This window comes from Gekko japonicus, unplaced genomic scaffold (genome assembly GCF_001447785.1).
Source record: "Gekko japonicus isolate JY-2015 unplaced genomic scaffold, Gekko_japonicus_V1.1 scaffold370, whole genome shotgun sequence".
Taxonomy (NCBI): domain Eukaryota; kingdom Metazoa; phylum Chordata; class Lepidosauria; order Squamata; family Gekkonidae; genus Gekko; species Gekko japonicus.
Genome location: NW_015174285.1, coordinates 770,621 through 787,537, shown reverse-complemented (window position 1 = coordinate 787,537; position 16,917 = coordinate 770,621). Strand labels below are relative to the sequence as shown.

General features: G+C 41.9%; 1 protein-coding gene across 1 annotated transcript in view; it reads right to left on the bottom strand.

The window, feature by feature from the left end:
• ANKS1A (ankyrin repeat and sterile alpha motif domain containing 1A) overlaps positions 1 to 16,917 on the bottom strand; it is a 184,781-nt gene that overhangs the window by 38,131 nt on the left and 129,733 nt on the right. The window contains exon 18 of the mRNA XM_015423975.1: positions 1,793 to 1,891. Within this exon, the coding sequence (XP_015279461.1) occupies positions 1,793 to 1,891 (99 nt within the window). The remainder of the gene's footprint in view (positions 1 to 1,792; positions 1,892 to 16,917) is intronic.

Below are 16,917 nucleotides of genomic sequence, written 5' to 3'. Positions count from 1 at the left end.
AGAGTTTATGCTACTTCTTCGGTATTTCTTGTGTATTTGTCGTTATATTTTCGCATCCATGCATCTCTTTCTTCCTTACTAGTTTATAAGGCAGACCACATTTGTTTACAACTCAGGGTTCTAGTTATGGTCTTCCCCCCCCCCCCCGCGCCCGTAACAAGGCCCCATGGAGAGTTTATGCTACTTCTTCGGTATTTCTTGTGTATTTGTCGTTATATTTTCGCATCCATGCATCTCTTTCTTCCTTACTAGTTTATAAGGCAGACCACATTTGTTTACAACTCAGGGTTCTAGTTATGGTCTGACCGAATTCCTGTTGGCTGCTAAGATGTCTTATCGGTGCCTCTACAGTACTTTGTGTTGATTTGTCTTCTTTTGTGCTAGTAGTCTGTTGTATAGTAAAATAACCTGAAGGTAACAGTTGCTATGAGGTAAGGTTCCAGTTAATAATATGTGTGGTCATGCTTATTTAGACAATGTGCAACTTGGTGATGAGTAACTCTTCAGGTTTTCCAGAGGTCTTTTATTCACATAAATGTGGGTAAGTAGGTCCAGATGATGGATTGCAGTGGAGCAACTTAAAAAACAACACCTTAATAATATGAATTCCAGATGGAAATTAGTTTGATAGGTTAGGAGATCTAGATATTTAGTATCTATGTAAACACATTGTATGTACTGAACTGGAGGATCACATGTTGTTTAGCTGAAGAATACTTAATTAAATATTTAAATGATGTTACAAATTTGCATTCTTGAATGTACTCTTGAATGTTTTGGCAGTCATAGTATAGATTTCCACATCTGAACCTGCTCCTATGAATTTGTGTGGGACAGATGTAAAATATCCCACAGCCTAGTAGAGTGAGGAGAACATGGAGGTTATAGCAGAGGTTATGACAGCAGTTTGCTCACTCATATAATACAGTTAGATAGAATGATAGCTTCTTGATAACTTAAAATAACTAAGCCTGTATGGAACTGATTTATTTGGAAATTGACAGTTTACTGAGATTTAACATTGCATAGGATAGCTTGAAAGAAAACAGCTTTGCTGATTAGGAGCACTAAATTGCCCAGATACACTAATAAAACAATATTTATTCTCTGAAGTAGATTTAATATCTCAAATCTTTTAAATATAGTGGTAATGACTGGAAATTAATAGTGCAATTTTATGTAGGGTTACTCTAGTCTGGAGTATTATTGCATGGAATGGCACTGGAAATCTGGCGGAATGATTTCAAATGCCATCTGGTAAATGCTACCACAGTTAAGGGGGATCTGCAATGTCATAGGGTCTTCTTAAAAGTTATACATGCTGTGTTAGTAATGAACTGTATGGGATCCAAATTGGAATGGTTCCCATGTGACTTTGTTGTTGTTGTTCAGTCACACAGTCCAGTCCGACTCTTTGCAACCCCATGGACCACATCACGCCAAGCCCTCCTGTCTTCCGTCGTGCTCCGGAGTTTGCTTAATTTCATGTTCGTTGCCTCGATAACACTGTCTAACCATCTCATCCTTTGCCGTCCCCTTCTTCTTTTACCTTCAATCCTTCCCAGCATCAGGGTGTTCTCCAGTGAGTGCTCCCTTCTCATTCGGTGGCCAAAGAATACCCCTGATTTATTACTATGCCTTGATTTATTACTATGCCCGGGGATTAGAGCAGATAGGAACCATTTGCTTCTCCTATAAAATGGTCTGTCCATTCACAATCCAAGAGAGCAAGATGTCCTAAAATTACTTGGCTGTACTGTGTTCGTTTGTGGAAAATATGTACCATATTAACCTTAGGAAGAGTACGTGCTGCCTGGAGCAGTTTTCTGCGGTGCTGTGGGTCGCTAATACCAATGTCCCGGAGATCCTGATCTTCCATAACATTACAGCCCTGCAGAAAGACAAGAGACCAACATAGGAAAAAGACGCAGTAGAAACACAGAAATTAAACCCAGCATTCTCTCATTTGTGTTTTGGAAAAACACCCGTGTGATTTCAATTACTGGAACTCTGGGTTCAGACACGACCCTGGTATAGCTGGCCAGAACTCACGTTAAAAATTTAGTTAGCCTCTGCTATAAATAAAGCAGTTGGCGTAACAAAATTCAGAGGAAATTGTAGATTATAGCAACAGATATAACGGAACAGCAATCTAGCAATTACAGACTTTTTAAAAAGCCTGAAAAGAGACATTCACACATTACGGTTGTGGATCAGTTTGCCTTGGCCACTTCTTTTCAATGAGACATGAGTCAACACTAATGGGGGATCCAAAGATGGTCAGCCAATGGTGATGAGTAATGAGGGGCTATATATGTAAACCTCACCCCTTTCAGGCAAGTTTTTGCCACTTGCTGCTGACCATCCACCCTCTAGATATAGTGGGATTACTTGGTTGCCAATTGTGGGGCCAAGCAGGAATTTTTTTGGTTCCGCTGACTGACCGTTGGGGAAATATTTTATGCTTGCTTTGCAATGTCACTAGAAAGGGGGAATTACATTAAATAGGCTTGGTCCTTGATTAGCTATTTGGCAGGGATATGCTGGGTTGCTCATGATCGGTACAGACGATTGGCAAGCACCCTGAGGCATCAGGCTACTCTAGACACATCCTCGATCACAGGCCTTATGGCAGAATGGGTTTGGGAAGGAGTGCCCCGGTGCTGAGCAACATCTTTCCAAACCTGGTAGAGGCCTCATGGTACATCAGGGAGGTGGTTGAGGCTTGGCACCTCTCAGCACATTCTGTGTACAAGTGATGATGAACAAGGCTGGTGGAATCTGCTGGCCAAGTTTGGAGCTAGGATGGATATGTGCAACAAAGGGAGCCCATGATAGGCTTGCCTAGCACACCCCACCCTTTAAATATGTTAGATGATTTTAAAATAAATTATGATGTAAATCAGCTCACAGAATAAAACTAATTAAATCCATGGTGTAGTCTCATGCCCTTATTTGGAGTGCTGTGGCAAAATCCTCCACTGGCATGGGGAGAAACAGGCTGATGTATGCAGGCACCTTTAAAAAGGATAGACTGGACCCCGCTGTCCGCACTACGTGCAAATGTGCTTTGACCAGCATTTCCAAAAAGACCAAATCAAGCCAGATTTAGGAAAGATCAGTGGGGAAAGTGGGTGATCAGGGGACAATGTTGTGTGGTTGCTCTAAAAACCCCACTGGATCACCCAGTTCAAAGTTATAGTGATCGTTTTTTAATCAATTTATTTTACGGGACCAGATTTTGCACCTTTACAACAATAGCATTTTAATGTTAAAAGCTTTCTTTTTGCTAATGAGCTTCCCTTATAAAATGTTAGCTTTTATATTTGTAATCAATACTGAGGCATCCCCAGTTTCTAAAAGCATGGACAAGGAAGACATGACTGTTTCTTATCTTGAGTCCTTGTTCAAGAGTTTTAAACAGCAAACTGAAGCAAATCTGTCCATCCATACACTGTAATGTAGCACAGTGAATTAGTTTTTCATACCTAGACCCTTACTGGAAAGGTACTTGCTGTAATAAAAGGCGCCCGAATCCTTTGAAACTACCATGTTGAAGGGATGTCTTGGGACAGCAAACTTCTGCCTTTCCAATCCAACGTTCAGAATCCTCCACAGTGTGCAACAGAGGCAGGGATGGGCACAAACCTAAAAAACCCCAGTTTGGGACACAAACCAAACCTCGAACTGAACCAAAAAGCCCTGAACTAGTGAGTTCAGTTCCCCCTTTATCCTGGCTGCAGCTCGCCACAGCTGGGGGGGGGGATTGCCCATCCATTTCGCTTCCTCCTGCTTCAAAGCAGGGGATGGGGAGCAAAACCGATGGGTTTAACAGCTTGCAGCCATTTCGACCTAACAGCTGATGGGCAGACTTATCCAGCTGTTGGGTTTAAATGGCTGCCAGTCATTTCACCAGTTGGTTTTACTGAAGCAAAGTGAACCGGTGAAATGTCTGGCAGCCATTTACAACTAACAGATCAGCTGCGGACCCGCACTGCTCAGCTGTAAGGTTTAAATGGTCGAAACAGTGGAACTGAACTGGACAAAAGTCCAGTAAATGTTCAGGGAAGGTGCCCTTTCTGAACAGTGGTTTGGTGGCTTTGAACTGGCCCAAATTCATGCTGAATTTTGGCTCGTTAGCTGGTTCGTGCCCATCCCTAAATAAAGCCATGCTTCCCATGTAAAATAGTTACCAGAATTGTAGATGTTCTCAACATTAAGGGAAGGCCTTTGCTTCTATGCCATGTTCATAGGTTGGCCACAGTATAATACAGGATCCTGGAGTAGATGGACCACTGGTCTAGTCCAGCAGGATTCTTTATTACGTTCATTGTCTGGGAATATTCCACCAACCTCATGTCACTATTAAGCATATTAGAAGAAGAGGAAGAGAAGAGATTGGATTTATACCCCACCCTTCACTACCCAAAGGTGTCTCAGAGTGGTTTACAAACTCCTTTCCCTTCCCCTCCCCACAATAGACACCCTGTGAGGTAGGTGGGGCTGAGAGAGCTCTGACAGAAACTGCTCTTTTTCAGGAACAGCTCTTATCAGAGCTACAGCTTGCCCAAGGTCATCCAGTCAGGTGCAAGTGGAGGAGGGGGGAATCAAACCCGGTTCTCCCAGATTAGAGTCCACGCATTAAAAGTGTGGAACCCAAGAGACTCACATGGGGGGGATCATCTCCCCATCACACCCTCACTCATCAATCTATCCTCTGATGCCTAATCCCCCCTGACAAGAACATGCTAAATTCACAGGGGAGAGGAATCTCACCCACTTGCCTGCTGGTCTGTCTGTATGCATGTCAGCCCTCTCTTGACTATATTGTCTGCCCTCCTGGGAGGGAGCAGCCACAAAGAAGGGGGACAAGTTCCAAATCCCCCCCCCAGAACAGCACCATTGCCTCTGCTAATCTGGTTCACAAAGGGGCAACAACTACCCCTCTCCTCCCAAGGTAAGCCTCTGGAGGTGCACAAGCACAGAAAATGTATGTCTGTTTGAGGGAATTTCACCCCCCTTTTCTGGCTTTTGGCATTTTCTGCAAACTTGGGGCCTTTGTCAGGTCTGCAGAAAAATGTCTGAAGTGTCTGCCCCTGGTCCCTGGTTCTACCAAACTGCAAAGTGGCCATGTTCACTATTAGATATATGATAAACTATTAGATATAAGATATCGCCTATGGTTCTCAGGCTAACACTTCAACAGAGACTGTAAAGCATATCTGCATCAGAGTCTTCAACATATGAATAAGTTCCATTGAGACCAGTAGGCCTCCCCCCCACCCCCACCAAGTTGCAGCCAACTTATGGCAATCCTGTAGGGTTTTCAAGGCAAGAGACGTTCAGAGGTGGTTTGACATTACCTGTCTCTGAAACATGACCCTGGTATTCCTTGGTGATCTCCCATCCCAAAATTTACCAGGGCTGACCCTGCTTAGCTTCCAAGATCTGTGAAGACTGGGCTAGTCAGAGCTATCCAGATCAGGTCAGTAAGTCTTACTTTCACCTAATACACTTAGGTTAAATATGTAAGCAGGATCTGGACCTGTCTTACACAAGCCTTGGGCAGAAAGAAAAAAGACTTTCCCTCAAAGTCATAGTCCTGGGACAGATGTCTGAACAGGCATTTGCTCTGGTGCCTGCCTCGTATCATAGCATTTTCCTAATATTTTGGAAGCAGAATCGGATTATAAGCAAGGGAAAAAAACTACACTTAACTTTCACAGGTGTCTTTTGGAGGATTTTTATTCTATCACCCCTCTTCTCAGCCTAATTTACCTCCCAAGATTGTTGAGAGGATAAAATTGAAGAGGGGAGAATATTATTGTAATCCACTTTGGGTCCCCAGTGGGGAAAAACTGTATATATATCTACATAAATAAAATAATGTTTGGAGATTTCTGAACATACTGCAAACCATTATGCTGAATGTGCTAAATATGCATAGTGTAATACTGAACCAGTCATTACAGGCTTAATCTTTTCTGCTTCTGGGAATTTCTTCATTTTATCTTCTTCTGTTTTAATCTTTTTCTTTAAATTCTCAAATTTTCCTTTTTTTTGTTTTACTATCCAAGCGTTTTGATTTATAAACCATCCTCGTTAAAAGGCTTTAAATGTATCCCATACTACATTGATCAACATTTCTGGTTGCAGGTTTCTTTTAAAAAATCTTTTGTTTTAGTTTTTATAATAAATTCTTGATCTCTTAAAAGTTCAATATTCATCTTCCATCTGGTTTTCTTTTTCTCTTGTTGAAACGCAATTAGCAGGGGTTATGGTTGGCAAAAGTGCTTGAAGTATTTCAGCTTCCATTAGATCTTTTATCATGAATGTTGTTATCCAGGCCATATCTATCCTGGACCAAGATTTATGTCTTGGAGAATAGTAGGTGTAATCTTTTTTATCTATATTTCTATTTTTCAATGCATCTATCATACTGCACTCTTCTGCCATTTGTAGAAACGTTTTTGGTAAGGTTGTGCCTGATTTTATGTTCTTTCTCAAGTTGTCTCTATCTATTTTTGAGTCAAATACCACGTTATAGTCCCCTATTATACATATATCCTCGAAAGACTTCATTGCAAGAATTTTACATAATTCGATGAAAAATTTTCATGGTTCTGATTTGGTGCATATAAGTTTATAATAAGCATTTCTTTCCCATTTCTCATTATTGTCATGGCTATTATTCTTCCATCTTGTGACCAATGTTCCCTCTAAGCTGTGGAGTCTTGTGAGCAAAAATTCTACTTTGTGAGCTACTGGCATTAAAGTTGTGAGCGAGCAATTTGGCTACTGCATAAATTAGCTTGCTCTGGAGCCATCCTTCCTGAGCCAAGACAGAAATGTGTGAGCTAGAGGCTAAAAAACTGTGAGCTAGCGCACACTAACTCAGCTTAAAGGGAACACTGCTTGTGACCTATAAAATAATTCCGGATGTAAGTAGTCTTTAACGTAGGTGACTACTCCTCTCTTCTTCTTGGTGTCTGCTGATATAAAGGGTTCTGCTATTTTTTTAAATGCTAAGTACTGTATATCATCTTTCTTAATCTGGGTTTCTTGCAGACATGTTATATTAGGTTGTAGTTTGGAAATTTGATGAAAAATTCTTCTACGTTTTTGAGGACTATTAAGACCATTTACATTAATAGAAAGGATCTTCAGTTTTTTAATTTCCATCATTTTTTATTTTTATTTTCCCTAGTTCTGTTCCTTTGTTGATTTCTAGTTAATATTTGTGATTGAATGATTCCGGCACCTCTATTCCCTTTTTTCAACGTAGTGTCATGGCCTATCATGCAGATAAATCTTTTAGAGCTTAGATACCCTCCTGTCAGTGTCTAGTCTAGCCACACAGTCCAACTACCGAAATTCAGCTGGACTTTACCAGAATCATGACATCAAAACTGTCTCTGGAGTGTTGGGAAGTAATCTGGCTTGCTAAACAGAATCTCACTGTCCTCTGCACCAAGAAGGCCTTTCCCATTACCTTTAAAATCTCTAATTTGGTTTTGCCAGGCCTCTTTCTCTGAAGTCTGAAGAAAAAGTCTGCACACTGTCCATTATATAAAACACCCCAATCTCTGTCAATGCAGAGACAAGGGCATTTCTGAGACTCTATCAGATGCATTGTGACTTCTAAACAACATCTCACCATACCTAAAAATGAAAATAGCACCAGGAAATTATTAATTTGAGTATTTAGCCTTCCTTGTGCCTAAAAGCTCAGGAAGAAGCACTATTTCAGAATTTAATGGAGGGAGGAGGAGAAAAAAATCCATATATTCAAGGTTAAGCTGATGCAAGGTTACAGCAGACAAACAGTACCCCCTCCCCACACACATTCATTAAGCAATTATGTGTTCCTTTGACATGTGCACCTAGGGTATTCACATGCCTGTAACAACAGTATTCATTCAGTGTTCAGAAACAGGGATTTGACCCAAAACAATACGTGCTCCTGAGAACAGTTTGAAACACTCAGCATTAGGGTAGAAGTGGGGTGACAGCCCTCCCAGCCAGCTCCAGGATCAGGGCAGACAACATTAATACTTGTCCTATTATTAGTAGGGTTTTCTGTTTCCGTAAGTACAGCATCATTTTTTTAAACACACTCTGGAATGTGAGCACTTATCCAGTTGCACTTAGAAGTATATAACTTCTCTCAGACTGCTCTTGCATAGAATATCACTGGTTGCTATGTTGCTATGAATGAAGCAGAGTAGAAAATGGTTACTTTTCAAAGCTGGAGTCAGGACTCATGTCCAGAATGTCACAAATAAACATGTGCCAAACTCAGTGAGATGGACTGAACATGCAAGTGCATCACATTAACATTTCACAAGTTTTAGCACGAACTATTAGGAAGTTTGCAGATTACAAAATAGGGAATACTAATTTTTCCAATATCTTAACTGTATTATAACTGTGAGACTGTCACCTACCACCAGTTCACACGCTGGGGAAACTGGTTCACTTACCAAATAACTTTGCATGTGATGAAGATGTGCATACAATTATATGTGTGATTGGATCTGATTTCTATAACATAGTAGTACTCATTCTGTGCCTAACATAACTGCATTCATATTTACCATCAGTCAAAAAAGCTACATGACTACAGTAGTCGTCATCCCAGACATGGACATACAACAGTGTAAGATATAACTAGTAATATTAAATATATATATAAACTTCTAATTACCAGAATACCTCTGCACATGTAGGGTTGTCTCTCCCCACCACTGTTGAACCTTAGCCAGCCCTTTTGTACCTGGATTGAGGGGAATGGCTTCCATCTTCGCCTTCTCACTCTCTCCTCAGCATGAAGCACAGCAGCTCAGGCAAGAGAGTTTGCCAAGGTGCCGGAAAGAGAGTAAACTGGCTGCGTAAAATGGGGAGTAAAACCCATCCCCGCCCACATTGTGGCCAGCTTGCTGTTTTCCTTGGTGGCTACCATGGTGGTGGCTTTACTTCTGTTCTCTGCCACCTAGGTATTGGGATGAGAACACAGAAGCTATGTGTAGAGAAAGGTAGGTGGGTCACTGGAGAGGATAGGCCCTTTACATCCATCCCTGGCCCACAGCTAAGCAAAGCTTACAGTTTATCTTCCAGTCCTTGCAGTATTTCAAGGTGGAAATCACAAGTCACTTTCATGGAACACATGGAACAGGTGCCACAATGGCGAATAGTGTTCAGAAGAGCCACATGTGGCTCCCAAGCCAGCCACTGCTTATCACTGCTATAAGTTTTACCACATCTTTTAGGTGAAAAGATCATGGGAATTTGTATGTATAGATGCATATTAAAGTACACCATTTGCTACGGCACAAGTGTAATACAAGTGTGTCTCCACCCTTCATAGTGCAAAGGGAATTAACAGATCTATCTATGCATGAGCTAGGTCTAAATTCCCTCTCCGTATCAGTTTTCCTTTGCAAGTAATTCTTATTAATGCTGCTTTTACAAAGAGATTAGAAAAGAGAATGATCAGTGTATTTGGAAAAGCAGAATGGTGTTTAATCTTTGACATGGTATCTTTTTTTCTTTTGTTTACCCAGTCACTTGTGAATTAAATTAATAGTTTACAGCAGCACAGTATTCTCCATCTACAATGAAAGCAATGCAAAGTCTTTGCTACTTCCCTTACCCTTGTTCACTATGTTGCTGAAGATTTCCTCAAGTCAATGTTTCATTACAGCATCAGAAGAAATGAGGTCTAATGGAATGACCTGACTATAAAGGCAAAAGCTTACAGAGGAAAAAAGATGCTTCGTTGCTATTTAATTCTTCTTAATCGACTCTCAAGTCAAGGCACTGCTGTACTGATTTAACTCCAGAGCGCTAAACAATACCAAACTGAAATAGCAAGATTACAATTGCGGAAATCTGTCAGAACATCTGGCACCCAGGCACAGAGCTACTTTTTAAAAAAAAATTATTTAGGTGTGTGCCTCACTCAGAAATATTGTTTTCTAATGGCTCAATTAAGCTGGCATTTAAACCGTTAGCAAAATTACATATTGCCTAAAAGTAGATGCCTCTAAAATAGTAGCAGACTTGAAGATCAACACCAGATTAATGGAAACTTTGTGAATGCTTTTGGAAGCTAGATTATAAAGTTTAAATATAGCATCTTCCCTGCTACAGTGCAGTACATGGAAAGACAGGGATTAGAACGAATTTGAACACAGAACATATATCTGCCACTATAGTAGAAGTATTTTTTCAACAGACTATAGACAGTGCCAGTAATGAAATTATTGTTCTCTCAGGTAATAAGTTAAACTCTTTGATGGCACTACTTCCACCCCTTCAATACCACTATACTAATGTCTTGAAATATATATTTAAAACATTTCTATGCCACCTTTCCACCCAAATAGACCCCCAGGGCGGCAAACCTCAAACATTAAAATATTTCAGCATCACAAACCCTTAAAATACACACACACACACACACACAAATTCAAGAACATAATCATCATCATTGGGTTATTTACAGTCCACCTTTCTTGCTGAGATTCAAGCCAGATTACATAGTGTAAATCTAGTATAAGCAACAGGATGGGAGATAACCAGTGAACAGAGGTGTTGTTAAATGTGGTGCTGGATACTCTGAGACTGGGCAGACTCCTAGGATACCCCGCTGAGATTGGCCCATGATTTCATAGCTTCTGTGACTGCCTTGGGTCTCTCCCAAATTGTGACTGGCCCAGTGCATGAAAGGTCACACCTTGGACTTAATCTTCTACATGGAGCCTTTGAGGGAAGGTTGCCCCTCATCAACCTCTCCCACCCTTAGGATGAAACCCAGCTCCCTGGTTTACCACAGAACTGGATGATATGAAAATGGTTGGGAGACATCTAGAACGGTGCTGGTGGAGAAATGCTACTGAGTCAGACAGAGCTCACTGTAAGACCTAAGAAGCTGTGGTGACAATGGTAAAGAAAGGTTACTTTTCTACTGTTAAAGAATCAGCTAGTTCACATCCATCCCAGCTGATCAAGGTAGCTCAGCATCTGCTGATGCCTTTACTGTTCCAGGCACAGACAATTAGCTGTGATACTTTTGCAGAGTTTTTCGCTGATAAAGTATCAAGAATATCCTCTGATCTGGATGTCAATTGTAATGTAGGCAGAGGTCATTTCGGGGGGGATCACGGGGGATCGCAGTTCCCCCGGGCGAGGTACGGGTTGGGGCCAGGGAGGGCCTTGGCGGGGCTTCCTTGCACTCCCGCCGGCCTTGCAGGTCCACCGCCGGGCCCCTCATGGGGCTCGGCAGTGGAGCTGCAAGGCCGGCCGCGGCGGCCGGGACCGTTGGGGGCGGGGTGTGTGGCCTTATGACACACTTCCGGTGATGTCAGGGGGTGTGGCCTTACGACACACTTCCGGTGATGTCAGGGGTGTGTGGCATATGCTAATGAGTTATGCTAATGAGTTCCCCTAGCTCTTTTTCTACGAAATGACCCCTGAATGTAGGTACACCAAAGAAAGGCCTAATACACCACCTGGTCTGCTTGTGATTCGTTTTGACCCAATTACTGTCAGTTGTAAAAACATTAGCAATGAGGAATGCCAAGAGGTACCATATTACCTTCACAAGCACCAACTGCAGTATGCATGCCTGAAGTTCACTTAAAATACTTTAAATTACTGGTATTTCGCAGGTATATTTTGGCATCTTGGCATCCCAAATGTATCCGGGTTTTCTCGAGAAAACACAAAAAAGCCCAAGAAAATCCTGGATATACTCAGGAATTACCGACAGATCCAAAAACAGTGGAGAGGCAGGTGCTGGTTTTTACCTTCAAAGCCCTATACAATTTGGGACCAACATACTCGAAAACTGTCTACTCCCTTATGAACTTGCCCAACCACTATGGTCAACTTCAGAGGCCCTGCTTCAGGTACCCCCACCTTCTGAGATTAGGCAGGTGGAAACCTGGGAGAGGGCCTTCTTGGGCATTACACCAAAGCTCTGGAACTCTCTCGCCCAAGGAGATTCATTTGTTCCCTTTTTTTGTTTCACTTGACATTCCCCTCAGTGATCCCTCCTTCCTAAACAAGGCTTTAATTGCTGTTTTAATGTCTTGTACATATTTTAACTCAGATTTTAATAGTTTTAAAATGTGATTTTATCACATATGTTTTAAATTGTTAGCTGCTTTGATGATCTTCTTAGGGTAGAAAGGTGGGATACAAATTTTGTAAATAAACCTCACCTACTCTGAATGGATTTTTAAAATTGGTTCTTACTTTACACTGCCCCCCCCCCCCCCGGAACTTCCCCCCCCCGGTAACTTCTCCCCACTTCTTCTGTTGCTTGAACTCCATGGGTAAATGCAGCTGCCTTGGATGGATGCTCCTAATGCATCTGAAGTGAGCTTGACTCATGACAGCTTATGATAGAATACATTTTGTTAGTTTTTAAGGTACAATTGGACTCTTGTTTAATTTTGCTGTAAGAGACTAACATGGCCACATCTCTGGACTCACTTCTGATATTAACAATTCAAAGTCAGCTACTGCCACATTAGGCAGTTGCTGGTGTTACATGTAGAATATGGTCAGGAGTTAATTAAGCAAACATTTCAGCATCTTCTATTGATTCCCATAAGGCTGCTGTGGCTTTAATTTAAATTCTACTCCTCTGTGTAGAAAAAAAGAACCAGGTAGCCCTAGCAACAAAGGTCACTTTAGGCACATCTGGTTTGACAGTAAACTACATTTAGTCAAATTAATGTCACAACTTCAAATTATTTGTGAACATCCTATACTTTAATGTCCTCACATCTTTACCTCATTCTTTCAATTAAAAAGATGAAACCAGCGAAGCCTAGGGCAATACATGAGGAGAACAGATTTATTCCTGACACTGTCTGACTGAATCATTGTTCTCTTACATACTTTTTGAAAATGAGAACTCCAGAAAAAAAAGGACAGAGGCAAAACAGTAAAAACCAGACACACATTCCATTAACCACCCACTCTTCATAACAGCCCTATGTAGCTACAGTGAGATGTTAAACTATACTAAAAACCCTATACTGGCCTTGAGGTGTAGCATGAATTGTCTCCCTGCCTTCCCAGCTCCCCTGCAAGCACCCTGGCAATCATATTGATCCTTTCAAACTCGGAACAGTTTGCAACATAACCAAAAACACTGCAGGAGATTCATCTTTACCCTGACAAGTTTACTATTCTTTGGCAGCTGGGACTGTTTTAATGTGCAGAAATATTAACTAGTACAAAGCCCCCAAAGACATTTCCACTGAACTATTCCTTGTCTTACTTTTAAGCAGTGCAATTGAATTGCAAAACACGCATCACTGTTCATTTTCCAACATTCTATTTCATTGCCTGTTTAGCTATTATATCATCTTTCTAAAGATCTTCACAGTCAAAACTGTATAGATTTGTAATCTTTGTAACACCTGTCAATTTTACTTGTCATATAGAATGATAGAATCACGGAAGGGGCCATACAGGCCACCTAGTCCAACCCCCTGCTTACTACAGGATCGACCTAGAGCATCCCTGACAAGTGTTTGTCCAGCCGCTGCTTAAAGACTGCCAGTGAGGGGGAGCTCACCACCTCCCTAAGCAGCTGATTCTACTGTTGACAACTCTTACTATAAAAAAGTTTTCCCTTATATCCAGCCAGTACCTTCCCACCCTTAATTTAAACCCATTATTGCAAGACCCATCCTCTGCTGCCAACAGGAACAGCTCCCTGCCCTCCTCTAAGTAACAGCCCTCCAAATACTTAAAGAGAGCAATCATGTCCCCCCGCTTCTCCAGACCGAACATTCTGAAGTCCCTCAGTCTTCCCTCATAGGGCTTGGCTCCAGGACCCCAATCATCCTTATAACTCTCTTCTGTACTCACTTCACAATGTCCACATCCTTTTTGAAGCGAGGTCTCCAGAACTGCACACAATACTCCTGGTGAAGCCTGACCAATGCAGTGTACAGCAGGACTATGACATCTTGGGATTTGGATGTTATGCCTCTGTTGATATACCCCAAGATTGCATTAGCCTTTTTTGTCACTGCACCACACTGGTTGCTCATATTCCAAGATCTTGTTCACACACACTGCTACCCAGAAGTGTATCCCCCATCCAGTATGCGTGTTCCTCATGTTTGCTACCCAGATGCTAACTTGGCATCCCTGTTAAATTGTATCTTGTTAACATCTGCCCACTTTTCCAGTGTGTTTAGATCTCGTTGAATTCTATATCTTCTGATGTGTTTGCTGTTCCTCCCAATTTGGTGTTATCTGCAAATTTAATGAGTAGCCCCTCCACACCCTCACCCAGATTATTTATAAAAATATTGAAAAGTACCGGGCACAGAACATTGACAACTACTCTTTGAGTGTGGTTCTCTATTCACCTAACTACCCTAGAGTCCAGTCCACAGTCCTCTAGTTTACCCATCAGAACATCATGGGGAACCCTGTCAAAAGCTTTACTGAAATCCAGGTAAAAAAAGCTCTGCAAGCTCTCTAGGAAGTTCTTTGAGCACTTGAGGTGTGGATGGAAAAAATCTGCTTCCACTACTGCCTTACACTGGTGGTACATAGGTTCCAACCCACTGTTATTGACAATCAACACTGCATATATTATACCACTGTTTTTCAGAAATTCCTACCAATCTGCCTGGCCACTACACAGGTTCAAAACAGCTGATGGCACTTTAAGCAATATAGGTGTTATAACAATTGCCTTTTGGTCCTCTAGTATACGGCTAACTGATTACTTATTACAGATCAGTTTGTTCCAAAATCTATTATGTGGGCATCTGAGAGTTCAACTGACAAAACGTACCCCTCTTTAAGAGAAATAATCACTAACTAGAATTTAATTAGAAACATTTTGAATATTGTGTATTAATTCTTTTTGTATCGCAAATTGTTCGTAGAAGAGAAAGAATTCAGTGTTGTATATTCAGTTGCCCCAAGCCAGAACGTACAGTCTCCCACAGTCATGGGTGTGGGAGGCAGTAGTGTGGGAGGCAGAACCCAAAAAATATTGGTATTTTCCGATATTCCCGAATCCTAATACTGGTATGGTATTCAGATTCAGTAAACATTCGGGATTCCTGAATTTTTCCAGCTCCATTATACCCTATGGGGACCATTATAGTCAATGGTCTTCATAAGCTATAATGGAGAACTGATCCAGGTGTATCTGGAGCTCTGGGGGAGCTGTTTTTTAAGATAGAGGCACCAAATTTTAGAAAAAGCCAACCCCAAGTTTCAAAACAAAAGATTGTACTGGGGGTTATTCTATGGGCCTGTAATGGTTTCAAGTTATATGTGTGTGTTTCTTTAAATGGTTGCTAAGTGTCAGAAGAACAAGGGGGTGAAAGAGGGAGAAGAATGAGTGAGGTGACTGGTTGGTGACTGAGAGTGTGTGGGCGGAGCTAGGATGTTAGAGTGTGTGGGGAGCTAAGAGGTGTGTGTGTGGAGAAAGAGAAGGCAGAGTGTTCGGTTTGAAGTTGAGAAGTCAGCAGTCACTAGCTGTCAGTTGTGGTCAATCTACACAGAGTCTGAGAAGCAATCTTCTAACTACAATCATATAGAAGTGCTGTGAAAGGCATTAAGATTCTAAAGGAGGAAGAAAATATATTTAAGGGGGCATATTAGGAAGACTCTAATATTGTCAGACTATTATAAAAGTGTGAGGGGGAAAAGCTGACAGAGATCTGAGTAAAATGGAAAGATTCTACTAAGCAACTTAATAAAACATCTTGTAACCAATATGCTTCTTTTACCAATAAAGTTTTATCTTGTTTATTGTTAACCCAGAGTCTTATCCTCAGAACCAAATAGTCTAATGAAGGAGCCTTAGAGCTTGGGCACAATACTGTGGGAAAGGTTAATTAAAGACTGGAATTAAATTCCTGGTGGCAACGATAGATACTTTGAGTGAGACAAAGCAACAACAAGAAATTTAAAATTATATCACACCTAACCACACAAAATAACAGAGAGGTACCATCACAGGGCCCCAGAAGGTTTCCAATGGAGGGGGAAAGGCATTTAAGGGAAACACGGTCCCTTTAAATGCCTTCTCTGATTTCCGGTCTATGGCGGCGCGCCGAGCACTCACCTCCCGGACCTCCCGGGGGGAGAAAGCTGTCCACCAGCAGAAAGGAGGAGGGCCGAGGAATTGCTACCTCCCACGGAGCCTGGCTGAAAGGCTCCTAGCCAGGAGACTTTTGAGAGTTCGCCTCTTTGCCAGCGCAATGCTGGGGAATCGAGGCGCTTCTCCGTCCCAATGGTCCTCCTGCTGAGTGTCCAAATGGAAGAAGCGACGCTGACCGGGGCAAGCGCTGGAGGTCAAGCGGTTAAAACGGAGGCTAAACGAGGTCGTATGGCCGAGAATGAACTGTGAGTCAGATTAAAGTGTATTTGCAATTCAAAAGGTCGTATGGCCGAGAATGAACTGTGAGTCAGATTAAAGTGTATTTGCAATTAAAAAAGAAAGCTCCCTACCCCACGGACTAGAAAGTAAAGTGAGCAGGGGAGGGGCCCCTCCCATGTGCACAAACTTAAAAGCGAGACCGGGGGGGGGGAAGCGGAAACAAAAGCGATGAAACCTGTTGGGAAAGACTTACCAAGACGTGCATGAGCGTTTGAGTGCATATTCAGAGACTTTGCTAACCTTTGCAAAAGTAAACAACTCATAAAGAGGGCGGGGAAGAGAACGGAAAAGAAGAAACTTTTAAAAGCGAAAGTAGCTGAGAGTCCATGACCGGAAGGAGCCACCGAGTTGGCCAAAACGTTGGCAGAGTTCCTGTGCCCCCTGCTGGACCAGATGACTAACCTCAAGGAAAAGCTGTCAACAATGAACCAATGTATCACTACTCAGCAGACACAATTGAACGAGACTCTTAAAATTAC